General features: G+C 34.7%; 1 protein-coding gene across 2 annotated transcripts in view; it reads left to right on the top strand.

Moving 5' to 3' along the window:
* Nucleotides 1-17,002, top strand: part of ASCC3 (activating signal cointegrator 1 complex subunit 3) — a 282,237-nt gene that overhangs the window by 219,190 nt on the left and 46,045 nt on the right. For both annotated transcript variants that reach the window (XM_064508824.1, XM_026122085.2), the window contains exons 31-34: nucleotides 6,135-6,272; nucleotides 6,374-6,494; nucleotides 9,406-9,538; nucleotides 12,201-12,326. In XM_064508824.1, the coding sequence (XP_064364894.1) occupies nucleotides 6,135-6,272; nucleotides 6,374-6,494; nucleotides 9,406-9,538; nucleotides 12,201-12,326 (518 nt within the window). The remainder of the gene's footprint in view (nucleotides 1-6,134; nucleotides 6,273-6,373; nucleotides 6,495-9,405; nucleotides 9,539-12,200; nucleotides 12,327-17,002) is intronic.

Raw genomic sequence — 17,002 nt, 5'->3', positions numbered from 1 at the left:
TAGATCACAAAGCTCATCCCTGCCTTTTTCAGTTGCTATGCATAATGCAGCAGAAGTTCTGGTACAGCAGTTGCTTCCTCAGTAAAGCAGGATTGCTCACAGTTTGCCCAAAGTGGAGTCTGAGTGGGCAATCTCTTGAAGAACAGAGGGTAGTTACCTACCTTAGAGCTTTAGAGGTGGGTTGTTTTTTCCCTTTTTTTTTTCTTTTGTTTTTTTTTAAGGTACATTGTCCATGCACATTCCAAAACCAGGTCTCTCTCCCCATTAGAATTTGCAGTTCCTTCTAACAAAAGAGCCAAGAAACAGTTGAAGCTGCTTTCATTGTTATGTGTTACAGTCCACTGTGGTTGCAAGCACTCTTCAGGAGAGATCACTCTGTAATGATCATCCTAGTTATACCTAGGAGGCACAAGTGCATCATGAGAGAAATCTGAATAGACAGTGCATCTCAAAGGGAAGACTGCCACTGTAAATGGAGTAATTCTTCATTTTTTATTATTGTTCGTTGATGCCAGTGCGCCAGCAGATGACAATGAGAAAAGAAAACCTTATGCTTACCCTGCTTTTTTGTGTAATGATAAGATCTTTAAATATACACTTCTTAGCTAAAACTCTAATTTGGTGCTGTCAACCAAGACTATAATGTCCAGGCTTGTGACCCATTCCTTGTTCAAAGGGATAAAGCTCAGATTATCCTTTCAGAAACAGACACTGTCACCAGCTTGTGATGTTAAGCTTGGGTAAAATCAGATACACTGCTCTACATGAAATTAGGAGCTGAATAAAGAGGAAAAAGCTCTTTCAGAAATTACATCTATATCTGTGGTGACGGTAGATTTTGGAGTCTTCATACCACAGAATTTATTAGAATCAAATTTCCAATTTATTTAAATTTATTTTCCTCTAATATTTTCACAGCTTTTTGTTTTTAACCTAAAACAAAAATACAAATGAGTATTTATTGTTTGTTGCTTGAAGTTCTAGTGTAATTCTCACAAGCAAACAAGTAGGGTGGGTGGTTTGGGGTTTCTTCTTTTTTTCTTTCTTTTTTTTTGGGGGGGGGGGAAATTTATACTTGGATTTTTTCCTTATATTTACAGTGTAAGGGCAGAGGAGAAAAGTACCCATGTACACAAGTTTAACTTTAACCACAATGATTTTTGCAGTCTGCTGTGTGCATCATTTTACCATCTGCATCTTGTTATGACTATTCCTTAAGACCTCTAGAAATAACTGAAATCCTTTAGCACAAGCATACCTTTTCTAATATTCAATAGAATCTATATCAGCTAATATCCAGCTCCCACTGAATTCAGTGAAAATAAATTGAATGAAAGGGTGCTCACTGACTTGGAAAAAATGAATCAGCCCATACTGATCTTGAGATTTGAGATATATGAATGTGTATATAAATGTGTGCTTATTATGGATACATACATGTGTGTATAGTATGTGCACAGACATATGCATACAAGTGAATTAAATTTTACCATAAAGTTGTTTTGTGTTTCTGAAAAAAACAAGAATTTTTGAAAAGATAAAAGATGACTTTTCCTTCTCTAACTTTTAAATCAAACAACCTATTATCTCCATGCTATTGTTCTGCAGTGATGCTGTGCTATAAAACAGGGATAGAAGAATCTGGTCTATGTCATGGATAGGTATATTGCTGTCTTCCAAATGAGATTTTTAGTGTTAAGTATATGGCCTTTAATAATATATCTCAATTGTGTAAACCATATTTTAAAATATTTCTTGAATAATCTTATCTGAGGTAGCTGGAGCATTTAGTTTTGGGTAGGGTTGCTGGGGTATGAGCCCAAGTCAATTCTTAATGAAAAATGATTTTAAGGTAGTCATCTTTTTTTTCCTGTCTTTAGAGATTGGAAGGGTACCAAAGAATGATTTCTAAGTGTTTCACTCATTATAAGAGTTCAACTTCCTCCTACAAGATGTTGTTTTTATGGCACAAAAGTGTGTCATAAAAAAATAACATTTAGTTATAACAAGGAGATGTGTTTATTTCACTTAACATCTGTAGCAGATGGGAAATATGTAATTATTTTTGTAAAAGACTTCATAACTTTCACGATTCTTTTGTTTGGCACATCTTTCTTCTATTGGGCATTTTAGACAATTGATAAGCATTATTCAGTGGCATATGGTCTGAGTCTGACGTGCTTTGAAAAGAGTACAGAGTACTAATAATGAGGATTCTGTGAAAATGGGAAAACCGGCACAACAGATATGCTTTGAGAAAATATGGGTTTTTAGCATCTTGAAACAATATATCACACTCAAAGGGACAGAATTGGGCTGCACAATCTGTTAGCTCATTCTTGTCCAATCTGGTCTCCTCCTTTCTTTTGGAGCCAGCATTGTCATCAACTTGCTGAATTATACTCTGACTGGAATGTATTTCAGGCACAGGGTAATGTATCTACTTAAATGGAATCCTATCTTTCTACAAAAGCTTTTTAAGTATAATAAATTTAAAATATAAAAAAGTTCTATTAGCTTAAAGTAAATGGTTCAACAGTTTACATATGTGCAGGAACAAAGAAAATGACTACTTACTAGTTTGAGAAAAATCTAGCTTGTTCAAAGATTAGAATATAAAAGGTAGAAATAAACTTTATTTTTTGCAGTAATATGAGAGTCTCAATTTGGTTTTCGACTTTTTTTTATTAAAAGCTGTATACCTACTCAACCCATGTTAGAGGAATGCATGGGAGGTATTTTTGTTTGTTCTTCAAGAAATCTGTGGAAGAAAGCGTAGGCTACTCAGCATGGGACCAATCCTGTCTGTCTTTCCCTGGAGTCCAGGGAAAATCCGTCCTTGCATTATTTGAGAATAAGTTCCCTGAACCAGTGCTGCAGTTTTGTTAATAACTTCAAGTCAGTGCAATGTACATTTCCTTATAAATATATTATTTTTAAAATACATAAGATAAAATGTGCTTTCTTTAATATTTTAGAGTTAATGTTCAGTTGTGTTCAAAAAGGTAAATAGTAATGAAATTGTAACAATGTAGAAACATTAGATTAGTTTTATACTCATATTGGTGCATCTGTTTCTGATTAATGAAACCATTAATTATGCCAGTATTTCTTAATAGAAAGTGATAATATTCTTACACTAAGCTGGCGTAAGAAAGAGAGTTATATTTTTAAATAAATTGTCATGAGAATTTTAAGCCTTGGACTGTGCCTATGGGTAAAATAGTTGTGTTTATTACCTTGACTTATGTGAAAGTAAGGGGTCAGCTAAAAATGACTAGGATTCCCTGCTGCTAGAATGACAGGCTAGGAGTACTTGTGCCAGCTCTCCTGCTAAGGGTTCTCTAACTTTCCTGTGCTAAATTACCCTGCTTTGCAGGTATGACTAACAGCACCACAGGCCACCACTGTAATACAAGTCAGAGGAAGAGAAAAATAACCACTGCTGATTGTAAAAGCAAGAAGAACATCTTGGACTAAATTCCCAGCAGTGTGAATTTGGGATGTGTTATGGTGGAAACTACATGTCCAAAAGAAATAGCTCAGGTTCTATACTGAAAATAACACTGTAAAACTGCTTGGGCTGAAGGAGCAGTCTAATCACTGTAGACTAGCTCTGCAGAGAGTTAGAGGCAGAGCTAGTATGATCACTGTTCTTTTATAGGGGAATAGGGAGTTTAGATTCATTATTTTCCTCCTATTAAATTCTGTTCGTGTGAATAATTAAATAAAAAATGTCATTGGAACTGACTTGTTTTCTTATATTAAAGACATGACAATGATAAGGTGATAATTTTTGGTGGGAAGGAGAAAAACTATTTCAGCAAGATGATAACTTTTGCCAATTTATGAGGGCAGAAATGAAGTGCATTGGAAATGTATGAATTCTTCACATCTTTTTATGGTATTTGCTGGTGCCATATACCACTTTTTAATCTTAATTTTTTTGTTTACAGAGAATTAAAAACAACTATTGTTTCTCAAAGTGTCTATCCAAGCATAGGGAGATTATATAGTACTGGTACCACTTCATAAATCCATAGCAAAAAAGCTTTAGTACGTTTGCATATATAGTTAGTAATGTATGTTGATGATCACAGATGTAGAGAAACAGTATACAAGTTTTCATTTTATTCTGTTATTTCTTGCCTTAGAAGAAGAAATCTTTAAGTTGGGTCATAATTCATGTTGTCTACACTACAGTCACATGTCTGCATGTTGACTAGAGAAATCAAAGGTTTGCTGATTGTATCTGGATAAATAAACTTCATCCTTTAACATATCCTCCTTTCATTCAGTTCTTTTCTCTGTTCTACTTATCTACTCCTTCTTGTTTCCCTTTCCTAAATAGACTTTATCCCGTCTCTATTTCTCAATTCATTGCTTTTTTTTCTTTGTTTTCTTTCCCTTTGGTGTTTTACAGTTCCTTTTCACTCTTTTCTTCTGTAAGCCTCCTTTCCTTTTATACATGCCAGCTCTATTTAAACAACAAACCTTCCATATCTCATAATATATGATACCATCAGGAACATCAAGGCAGCTGAGTAGCTCATCATTGTGAATGAAAATGAAGTTTAGGAGCTTCTATTAGTTCAAATTGACTGGACCAAGACAAAACATTGGCAATATTTTTGTAAATTGGGTTCTCTGTTACTTCTATCAGTTCTGTTTGTGTTAGTTGATGCTACTTCAAAAAAAGCACTTTTTGAATTTTTTTTAAGTTGCTCTTCTTGCCAAAATTGATTAAGTTACAAAATCTATATTGGATTTTTTAAATCCTAAATTTAGACTATTATTCTCCCAAGTTTTTTTACACCTTTTAAGGATTTTTTTGATATTTGTAGTGGCATATACTCCTTGATCTTAGTCATGTGAATAATTATATTGACTTTATGGTATGAGAATTATAAAACTTGAGAAAGTCAAATTCTGAATATCGGAAGTGCAGCACCTGAGAGTCTTAAGTGGAGGATGACAGTATCACTGCAATCATCCACGTATAATATCTCAGTACTTTGAGAAAGTAAATCAGAGATGCGACTGAATACTCAACCCATATTCTCCAGTTACATCGAGTAGTTCATTCCACATTACACCTCTTTCTCTAATCATGGTTGTACCTTCTAGGTCCGTTGTGAGCAATGCTGCCATAGGTACGCAATATCATCATGCCACTGCTGGTGGCACCAGGAAACCACTAATAAGAGATGAGTTTTGAAATTTCCTGGCTATAATTATATTAAAATCACATAAAATAATAAATAGCCTTATAAATAAAATAATGAAACAAACATATAGGGAGAAAAGTCTCTAGGCAAGTGAGAGAAGTTATAGAGCTCTGGTTCATTATTAGTCAGGGGCTATTCACAGAGGTAGTCTACAGAAATAAATGAGCTTATTATGGAATTTATTACTCAAAGTCCTACACAAGACATATAGAGGGTAATTGAAATGATTCTGAGTAGTCAGTGACATGAGATTTATTAAAAAAGATAATAATAACTTTCTACCTAAACTTCAGAAAGTTTTAAATTAAGACATTTACTGTATGCTGGATTTCACTATAAGATTTGAGTCTATAAATTAAAAAATTGTGCTTGAAAAATTAATCAGATGAATTTGCATTTCAGCATGTGAATAGGAAACTTTGTTGCTGGAATGTAATTGCAAAATTATCAAACTGAAGAACTGTGTCTTTTCATAGGCATTAGAGTGAGCCAAATTTATTTTTTACCACTGTCATTTTCTTACTGATTGCAGGGATCTGCTATGTTTTTATACCACTCCTAACCCCTTTGATGCTAGGAGTTGCTTTAAATAAACACAGGGGGAAATGCATAGCATTTGTCTGACCTGTCAAGATATTTTCATCGTTTCGAGTTCCTTGTCTGTGCTAGTAATAGTGTCAATAAAGTCATGAAGATTTTGTGTTTTTTCCTCCCATCCTTAACATATTGCTTGACTTCTTAGACTAAAAACAGACTGTTAAGAGAATGGAGACTGCATTTTCCTCTGTCTCTGTAGACAGTATTGAACAAATTATGCTTGCTATAAAAACTAAGATAATAGCAACCCTAAGAGATTAAAAAGTTCTGAGAAACCGTTTTAAAGCATGTAACTGTTCTCTGTTACAGATGAGTGACATTATAGTGACCGTGAGAGATTCAAATCTGAAGCTGACGCTTGCTTTTGGAATAGGCATGCACCATGCAGGGTTGCATGAGAGGGACAGGAAAACGGTGGAAGAATTGTTTGTGAACTGCAAAATCCAGGTACATTTGTTCTCTGAATCTTACCATAATGAGATTTACATGGAATTTTAAAAGTTGGCTTTTTGTTACATATACCTCATTAATCTTTCTTTCTGTTTTAGGTTCTTATTGCCACAAGCACATTAGCTTGGGGTGTAAATTTTCCAGCTCATTTAGTAATTGTTAAAGGAACAGAATATTATGATGGAAAAACAAGACGTTACGTGGATTATCCCATTACAGGTATTCACATAAATTATGGAAATGCTGAGATGCCAAAATGCATTTCAAGCATATGCAAATGATGTGAATTATTTAGAAACTGACCCCCTGATAATATCCAACTTAGGTAGAGGCTAGGATTGTTTTCTTTGTTTAATATAATTTGTTAGAGAATATAATACTAAATATATGTGTTTTTATATGTTTTTTTATAGATATATATTCTATAACATAATGTTATAATAAAATGGTTTCTGTTTTGGAAGTCGTTTTTCTTTCTAAACTCCTTTAATCAGTATCATCCAAAATAGACATTAAACAGTTAAAGGGGCAATACAAAGTCATATTTAGCTACCTAGTAAGTTGTATAAAAGTAAGTATTCACACAAATGATATTTTCATTTGTGAAATCTTTTTTAGAATTAGTCTATTCTAAAATTCTATTTCTATTTTGAAACAGATTTTTAACAGCAAACATCTCCATGGTTTGAAATTCTAAAGTTGAATCACATGTATATGAGAACATAAAATTTATATATAATCACTTGACAGTAAACAAAAGCAACATTAACTACTATAATATCTTCAATGAAGTTAAAAAGTAACTAGCTATTGCTTCAAAAATAAGCTGCTAAATTAAGTATTTGAATTTCTGGCTTGATACAGATTTTTATCGCTTTCTGCCTTCAGTCAACTCCACTTTTCATAAACTGTTCCGCAGTGTTTTCATCAAGCTTAAGAAAGTGAACCATGGAAGGGCTTCTTTCAAAGTTCAGACAGGGAAATATTTGTCTGGATGGTACTAAGCTTGAAGAATGAGGACAAGCTAAATTTATTCCAGGTTTCCTGCTCTGTTTTCCCTTTCTCTTTTCACAAGAGAAAGTTTATTATTAAATGATCCTACATTACCCCAGAGGTCTGTGTGCCTAAGGGCAATCTAAATGTTATCTGTAATGTAGATAGAAATCTTGTGTCTTTTTAACCAGGCAGCGTCCTTTTAGCAAGAGGAGCTTACTAAAGAAAAAAGCTTAAAGTGAAAATGTTACAAGGGTTACTTACCCAAGTAACCCATCGCAGAGCTTCATTTAGTGGTTTGTGCTCTACAGAAAACTTGGGATCAATTGCCAGACCAGCTCTCTTGTTTAAAGATGACCCGGGAGCTTAGCCACGCGCTCTTGCGTTTTGTGACAGGCTTTGCCTGATGTAAACGCCGAACGAGCGGTCTCCGCCAAGAAGCGGTATCTCGCTGTTCTCTGCTGGAAGAGCAGTGGCAACAGTTTATTACTGAATGGGGAAACGTGATAAGGAGAGAAACCAACCGGAGTTTTAAATTTTATGTTGGATCTATGGGACTGTCAAAGAGAAAGTCAGGAGTACAGATTATTTCAGGAGAAATAATTGGGAATACTTTCAAAAGACATCAGAAACTCAATAAGCATTGGAGCCTGTTTTAGAAATATGTTGTACAAGTGCTCACAAAGGCATTAGGAAATGCTGGTACTTTCACTCTTCATTGCCTTTTTGGATTCAGGTTATGTGTAGTCTTGAACTGATTTGTACTGTGGGGGTTGTTTGATTCTTGAATATTAAATGAGAGTGCTTTGAGGGGGAAATGCTGCCCTCTGCAATGGAGGCATTTAGATACTGTTGTCTGTGCTGCAGTAGGAAATGCAGATTCCTTATTTTATGAAGAAACGTGATGTGGTTTGCTTAGAACAATTTTATTTTTACTTTTCTACAGAATGTTTATGTATCTGGAAGTTCTGTGGAAAGGTAGTACAGTTTTTCAGCAGCAATAAAATGAAAATTTAATGAGTTTCTTTCTGAAATACTTCCAAATTTTCAAAACACTGTCTTTAATGCTGCCTTCAAGTATGCCTTCACTGTTCCGTCAGGGTGTAACTTGCTTTCTTCCTGCAGAAGTTACCTTTCTGTATCAAGGTTTTGGTTCTAAGGAAGCAGCAGAATGAATCGTTCCAAGCTGTTGATTTGAAAATAAGGAAAAATGCTTTTCTGAGTGAAGTCAGAGGTTTTGGGGAGGGCCCTTCTTTCAGTTACCAGGCATTTACTCAGCCAGTTGGATCGTTTGTGACATTTCAAGAGTTTAGTGCAGTGGTTAAAGGCAGCCAAAGAGCATATAGACCGTAAAGAAAATATTGCTTTTGGGTAACTACTTAGTGGATATTGGCAAAAATCATTTCTTGAGTGCTTTTTGGTAAATTCATTTCCTATATAGTATTATACACTGTTTAATTCACCATACTAGAATAACAGGAAGTTGTTTCATCAATCCACTGTGCACATACCTATTCAGAAATATTATTTTCAAACTATTTTCATTTTACATTTGCATGTTGTTCCTAAATCAACAAAATGAATAAACTGATAAAAAAAAAAAAATTGTTGTCTATATAGCTTGCATGTACAGAAGTGAGAGATGGTCACTATCAGGCTGTTTCTGCTATCACTGTCCATAGCTGTATCCCATTCTATATCATCTGTCTTGTCCTTTCCCCAACCACAATACCCTTTTTCCTTTAAAAACCTGATCATATATTGAAACAAGGCTTATATAAGGAACTTTTATTAGTATGAAAAGTCAAGTACTTGCAAATTAGGAAATAATATAGAATTGCCATTGTAGCGTTCGTGAGTTCTCTTACTCATATGATCTTTAATTACATGATCAAGCAATGCATGGATGTGGAATAAAAGGAGAGAAGAGGAAATATATTTTAGGTGGTGTAGGCTTGGGTACTACCGCAGTGGGCAGTCTTGAAGCACCCAGGAATACAGACTCTGCCAGAAAGAAGATCATTGTAAATTTACTTGAGATGGAAAAAAGAAATAGGTATGTCAAAACTAATAGGGCTTATGAGACCACAGAAATACAAAAAATCCATTATAAATGCATTTATTCTCTCTTTGGCAGATGTACTTCAGATGATGGGACGTGCTGGCAGACCACAGTTTGATGACCAAGGCAAAGCTGTAATTCTAGTTCATGATATTAAGAAAGACTTCTACAAAAAATTCCTTTATGAACCTTTCCCAGTGGAATCCAGGTAAAGCTGATCAAACTAGCAACAGTACTACAAATGAGGGATAGAGAAAAACGAAAGAAAATTCCTATCCAGGTTGTCTCCTAAATGTTGGGATCCTAAAAGACAGTCATTTTCTGAAAAATAGTATCCATCTTTATGCAGAAAAATTCTTTCTTCCATGAGTCTTGAAGCACTGTTCAGCTCTTTAGTCCATTCCTAGATAATACTGCAAATGCTTCTCTACTTCTGAGTCTTATCTCAGATATATGAATGAGAGGACAAGCTGTTCTTCAAGGCCAATATGTAGGACAAGTATTAATGATCCTCACAACCTTCTCTGAAATGTTGCGACAAATTCTTAATAAGAAAAAATGATAGGTGAGTCTGTAGCGTATTATAGATTATATAATATATGTGTATATTGAATATGCCTATATAGATATCTATATATAGACGTGTATAGATATCTCTCTATATGGACACATTATATATTTTCAACTCGTGTACACTATAGATATCTCACATTGTTCTAAATTTCACAAAAAAAGAAACTTCCTGGTGTAAACAATTACTAATACACCTTCAACACTTCTTTCACTGAAAAATTGCAAGATTTTTGTCAGAAAAGTAGAAATACTACCTTTTTGGAACCTCCTTGAACTTAGCTAATCTAGCGTTCATTGTCCAGCATAATGTAACTTCTGCCTTTTTTTTAATATTTAAAATATACTTAGTTGTTCCATGCAGAACAGAACTAGTTACATCAGTCTCCTATAGACTCATTTCATGGACAAATTCCTAGGAATCTAATAAGGCGTGCTTATTGAGAAAGCTTATTGAAAGCTTTTCTCAGTGTTGAAGAATTCACAATATTGTTCTTCCAAGGAAATTTCATCCCTCAACGTGAGCACTAATCTCACCTCTGTGTGGTCAAGACATTTCTAGGAACTTGAGAGTGCTACGCAGCTGTGAAATCTAGTTGAAATAGGCTGGTGTATTTGAAGGTTAATTTCTGCAGTGCACAGGTGGACACATACAATTTTTGCAAACAAGAACGTGGAGACATGCACTTCATTTCCTTAGGAAACCACCTTTTTTTTTTTTTTAACATATAATTGCACTTAGAACAAAATGCTAGAAATTGAACTTCTTCAGAATGATAGCTATCAAGTCAAAAGAACAGGATGATTGAAATGTTCATGTTATATCCAGACTGTATGGCACTGGCATAAAATAGGAAATCTTTCTATTGGTAAGTGGTGTTTCTAAATAAAGAAATAGTATCTTCAACAGAGAAATTGTAACCACACCTTGTTTCTGTTTCAAATACTATAAATGTTCTCCACTTCTGGTAGCTCATTTTATGTGTATATATTTACTTAAATCAGCAGTTTGATAAAACTGCATTTTAGTATAAACACAGAATATCTGATAAACTTTCAGATGAAGATTCACATATCAATGGCACTCTCATTAAGTTCTCTGTATTTTGTGATATGATTAACTTAGAGTCTTCATGGTCTGCTTTATTTTTCTCAAAGGTATTTGAATTAGGAGGCATAGCTTCAAAGAGAAACTCTTAGCATGCTTTCCCTTCTTATCCTGTTTTGGCAGGCCAAAGAGCTGGTTCATCAGCTTTGTGTAGTATTTCCAATTTGTAATATTAAACTTTAGATATAGAAAAAAATCTAAAAATCATCATCTGTGTATTAGTTGTAGAACTGAGTGCACAATTCACATGACAGGCCTTGTGCGCTCACTGATTGTGGGGCTGAAATACAGCGCTTTAGAAGCAAAAGAGCAAGCACTCCTTATTATGAAATGGCTATTGAATAGAGTAACCTGTCCAGTTTCTGCTGGACAGTCTGGGTAGAACAGCTACAGTTAATACCTTCAGAAGTCTACAAGCAGTGGTACAGAGTAATAAAACAGTTACTCAAACCAAATTATTGTTTGCTTTTAGCAATAGGGAAAAACATTTGGAAAAGAGGAAGGTTTTTAAGAAAATAGAAAGTTGATTTGATCTTTAAGGATATTTCCCATGCCCTGATTGTACTCAAGCCAAGCCTGAGCTCATTGGTTGCCCAGGTGGAGGTCTTTATTCCATTTAATGACACTAAACAATATTTTGCTTTGTAAGAATCATTTTACACTGCTTTTGTTTTTCTGTGTTTCTGAATTTAGACTCTTCTGTGTAAAATAGCTTTCTTTTACACTGGATGAAGACAAGGCAAAATCTGGGGGAAATGATTTTGATGTAATTTCAATAGCCCTAAAGTATTTGTCAAATCTTAGCTAAGCTATTGCCACTGTTTCATTTCCAGTTTGTCTTTCCATATGATTCTCTGTTGAATTAAACCAGCATGATCATATGGTCAACATATAGGATTCAGAAGTTACCACTGAGTAGCTCCATCTGAATACTTACAGGAATGACATAAACTTGTGCATTCTTGGTCCAATCAAGAAATAATTGAAACTTCATTCCACTACCATGTAAAGAAGATGACTGACCTTGCAGGAGCATCCCCCTATTCCTTCCCTCTTCTCCATCACCAGAAGAAAAATATATAACATTTTCACATTAAAAGTAATAAACCTTGTAATGCACAACTCTACAAAGTATATTATCTGTCTTTGTGATTGTAAAGTTAGCTAAATCCTCTTTCATCCTGTTCTTCAGCTTGTTAGAAGTGCTGGCTGACCACTTGAATGCTGAAATTGCTGCTGGAACTATTACTTCCAAGCAGGATGCAATGGATTATATCACCTGGACTTACTTTTTCCGACGACTTATAATGAACCCAACGTGAGTATAAAATACAAATGCATTTTAATCCAAAGTTAACTTGAGGGTAGAGTTGATCCAAGGGTCATCGTCTCACTTTTGGAGCCTTAGCAGTCTCCAGTGTAGGAGCCTTACTGGCCCACACATGGAAGAAAACTTGTCTGCACATTTTTTTAATAACTTTTCTCTAAATATAAATGCATTTCTTGGCAGATAACTTACTTTATAATTTAGTAACAACTATAAAATAGCATTATTGAGAGGGCTACATCAGCATCCCTAAAATGAAATTCTAGATTATCACATTCCTTTAGATACTATATTTATCATGTGTTACTTTTTTTTTTTTTTTTTTTTTTTTAGCTACCACATTGATACATTATGCCCAGTTTTCTATAGGAAATTTATTAAGAGCTAAATTTTCCTAATAAATGAGAGAATAGCTATCAGCTGTTTCTCTGTGATAAAGTTTACTTTCATTGGCGGATCCTGGTGAAACCATGTGTGTAGTATTTTCAGTGATTGTTAGCATCCTGCCTAGCTCCAGCTGGTATGCAGATCATTCTGAGCTGTTGCAACAACGTAGCCTGCCTTTGCCACAACATTGTTTTGGATAAATGGTATGTTATGTATCACATGATCATTGACCAGCCAAAGTAATCTGGCAAATAAAGAATTAGAATTTTATAGCACTGTTTCATAATGTTTCATAAATATCTTCTTGATGTGTTCCAGAGTGTCATATTTCTGAAATCACATTAATGTCCATAACATTTGGTCGTACTTTCAGTTGAGTTCTTTATGGGTAACTGCTGTTGGAGCCTACAGGTGATAAAAGCCAATACAATAATTTTCTTGAATTTTATTTTGGTTGTTTTTAGTTTTGAATTCTGCATCTAGTCCTATTCAGTGAATCTCCTGCAAAGAGACTTTCCATCTAATGTTCTTGAGAAATCAAAAATGCACAGTGTTAGAATTGTAAATTAAAAAAGCATGACTGCCCTGCTTTATAACTAATAAAATGAGTTAATTTGTGTGGAAGGTGTTTCTGCCAGAGAGTGACAAACAGCTAATTTCTGTTTTTGTCTAGGTTGGCTAGATGTGGGTAAGCTGTGTTTGTTTATATTTACCCTTCTTCCCACCCCTTGAAATGCAAAAATTTGATCATATATGACTTTGGAATTTTGTGCATGATCCATACAACAACTATTGATAAAAACTATGCCCCTGCAGACACTATTCTCATTTAGTATAAGTAATGCTATTTTAAAATGCATTGCTATTGAATTGAGTTGTTTAAATAATATTTTTGATTTGTCTTTGATAAGGTTTGATCATGTAGTATCTATAGTAGATATGTTTTTAGGATACAACACAGAACATAAAGGTAAATGTGGATTATAGAAATGTAGTCACCTGATTTAATAGGCAAGTTACCCCCACTATAAAAGAAGGTTTACAGTGGAGTACAAAGTTGGCATATTTACTGATGGTCCTTTTTTGTCAGCAATTTCTTTAATGTGCAATGTCATTAAAAGTTAAATTTGGAGTTATCACAATATCAACTTTTAAGCCATTCTGCTATTTTGGGAGGATTCGCTGAAGAAATATAGGAATACAACACTACTTCATAATGGGATGCAGAGTCTTTGTCGTGGGAGACAAGGTCAACAGATTTTGACTAGACATGTCCAAAACGGCAGGAGAGGAATGCAAATTGAAATTGGAGTCTTTCAGTGGAACGCTACACATGCAGGTTGGAACAACTCACAGCTTGTGCTGTTTTCCCCAGTGTCTCATCCACGCGCAGGTACTCGGCGTTCCTTCTGTACTCAGTCATGCAGAGAGAAAAATGAAGGACATTATTGACTATGTCAGAAAGGTCACTTCTAGATATCACGTCAAATGCAATGGATATGCTTGCTTTCCATTCTTCTGCATAATAATAAATTCTAAATTCTATTAAGTTTCATCCAAGGTTGCTAAAATAGCTAAATAGTAGAGTTCCTGAGCATACTATCTATGGTATTTTCAGGTCTCTTACAAGCTAAGGAGTGCCAGCATGGTCAAGGTTTGATTACGATATATCAAAGGAAAACTGAAGAGTTTTATGAGAAGTCAGTGACAATTGAGAGTACTTTGTATAAGTTGCAGTATAGTAGTGGAATTTGCTGTGCTATAGATGAGCATCCAAAATGTTTGATATTACCAGACAAGAATTATTTGTGGCCCTAAATAATACAAAAATTATTTTTTTCCACAAGAGTAGGAGCAGAGTGCCTAGATTTCAGTCTGGGTACTAACACCGAGTCAGTGTCAGCTGATATACAATTCTTTATCATGTCCTGCCCCAAAGCAATTTTGTTGACATTCACTCCGTTATGAAACAACAACTACTTTCTAGCCAGCAGGTGATCATACATTAGTGGTGAATAAGTAATTCCCATATGCATGATTGATAAATTTCCTTGGGATTCATTGGCATGAAAGGCGTTGCATGTGATGCTGTAAATTCTCAAAGTAATGGGCTTAGATAATATGCAGAAGATTTATATTCTCATTTATTTCCGGTTTTAGCTACTTATGTATTAAAGCTACATAAACAAATCCAGGATGGTTCTGTTCTAGCAAGCCAGCATCATAACATGCCTTACTGACTGCTTTCAATTTATAGTATTTAAGAAATATTAATCTACCTTTTCTGTGAGATGAAGATCAAAATATACTTTTCCTCTCAGTATCCAGGTTTCTTCTAAACATACAGTCATTAAGAAAGGTTTTCTGGCATGTTTGAGATGATAATTTGTTAGACTTGTAATAATGTCTCTTTAAAAGGTGTTGTTGAAAATCTTTACATGTTCCAATACTCATTTTCATCAAACCATTTCAATTTCCCTGTCTGTTGAATCTCTGTGTCCTGACATCTGTGAAATGGATTTTCACGGTATAGATAAGAGAGGTAATTGAGCCAAAGTAACTAAGTGCTAGTTTTATTCAGCGGTATACTGAATAACTATGTGCATGGTGTTCAAGCTATGGTGTACAAATGAGAGGGGAGTTCCACATAAAATTATTTATCACAGTATATCAGTCTCAATATCCAGAATTTCTTCCCTGTTCATTCTCTCCCCGCAAAGAAATTATTTCTAAATGTTGTAGAGATTTTTGAATTTGCACTTTAAGTCAAAGTTTCTGTGCTACTTCAGTCAAGTACTACAACATGTTCTCCTTTTCAAATATACCTTTAGCTGGTATTTTCCCTGCTTAGTCCAGACCATGTCTAAAGACAGATCAGCTAAGTGCCCTGTTCTTTGAAAGGGGCTATTTCAAGAGTGTTGTCTGTCATAGCCAGTAGACTGAAGCCTTGGGCAGTTTTGCTTTCCTTGGCTGAAATTCCTTTACTGTTTCGTTCTTTTGCCCATATAAAACACTATAATCCACAACTTTCTGCAAAACAGAAACAACTATGAGAAACATTTTCTATGAGAAACAATTTCTGTAAATCAGGTTATGATATTTTCCAGGTACTTATGCAGTAAAAGAGAAATAGCAGTTTACAACATATGTAAAGCTAAGCAGAATCAGCTTTCATTTGGAATGTTAATTTTTGGCTAATCTGAGAGTACACATCACATCACTGTTAAAATGTGCACTTTTATATATTTATAGACGCACATGCTCATGCAAAATTGGTTTTCTATGTAAATTGTTTCTGAATATCTGACAAATTCTGTTTTGTTAATTAGTTCTGAGAATCATTCTTAAGCTTTTTCACTTTATGTCAGTCATATGAAACTTATTTGAGTGAAAAAATAATGTAGCATAAATCAGAATTAAATGGAATTATCTCTGACTGATACTCTTATTATCACTAATCATACACTTGTATTTTACTTTAAATTTCCCTTTCTCAGTATGATAGGTTGAGCACATCTAATCTTTAGGGCCACAAAGATGGTGATATCATCAAAATGATGGTCATATGAGGAGAGGCCAAAACAGCTGGGACTATTCAGCCTGGAGAAGAGAAGGCTCGGGGGAATCTGATGAATGCATATGAATACCTGATGGGAGGGTGTAAAAAAGATGGAGCAAGGCTCTTTCTTCTCAGTAGTGCCCAATGACAGGATGAGAGACAATGGGCACAAACGCAGGAAACTCCATCTGAACATAACAAAACACTTACTTATTGCAAGGGTGTTTGAACACTGGAACAGGTTGCCCACAGAGGTTGTGAAGTCTCCATCCATGGAGATATTCAAAACTCAACCAGACATGGCCGTGGGCAGCCTGGTCTACGTGACCCTTCCCTGAGCAGAGGATTGGACTAGACATTTCCAGAGTTCCCTTCCTACCTCAACTATTCTGTGATTCTGTGAATAATAATGATTATTACTGTGCCAATATAATTTCCTGCATTGAGGTGATAGCTAGTGTTGGCCAGTCAGGGTAGAGTAATATGTATATATTTCAGTGACAAAATCACAGTTATTCAGAATTTTAGTGCTAGTTTGGAATTATATCAGAAAGAGGATTACTGAGGAAAATTAAATTAACTAAGATGAAGAGATGAATGGGAAAAGTTTGGCAGTAACTAATAAAAACAGATTAGAAGGTGAAGGTGTATTGCACTGCAATAATTACTGATATCCATACTCTGAGTTGGTAAACAGATATTCTCAGGATGGATTAGATCA

This window comes from Dromaius novaehollandiae, chromosome 3, assembly GCF_036370855.1.
Source record: "Dromaius novaehollandiae isolate bDroNov1 chromosome 3, bDroNov1.hap1, whole genome shotgun sequence".
NCBI lineage: Eukaryota > Metazoa > Chordata > Aves > Casuariiformes > Dromaiidae > Dromaius > Dromaius novaehollandiae.
This window is presented reverse-complemented; position numbering and strand designations above follow the sequence as displayed.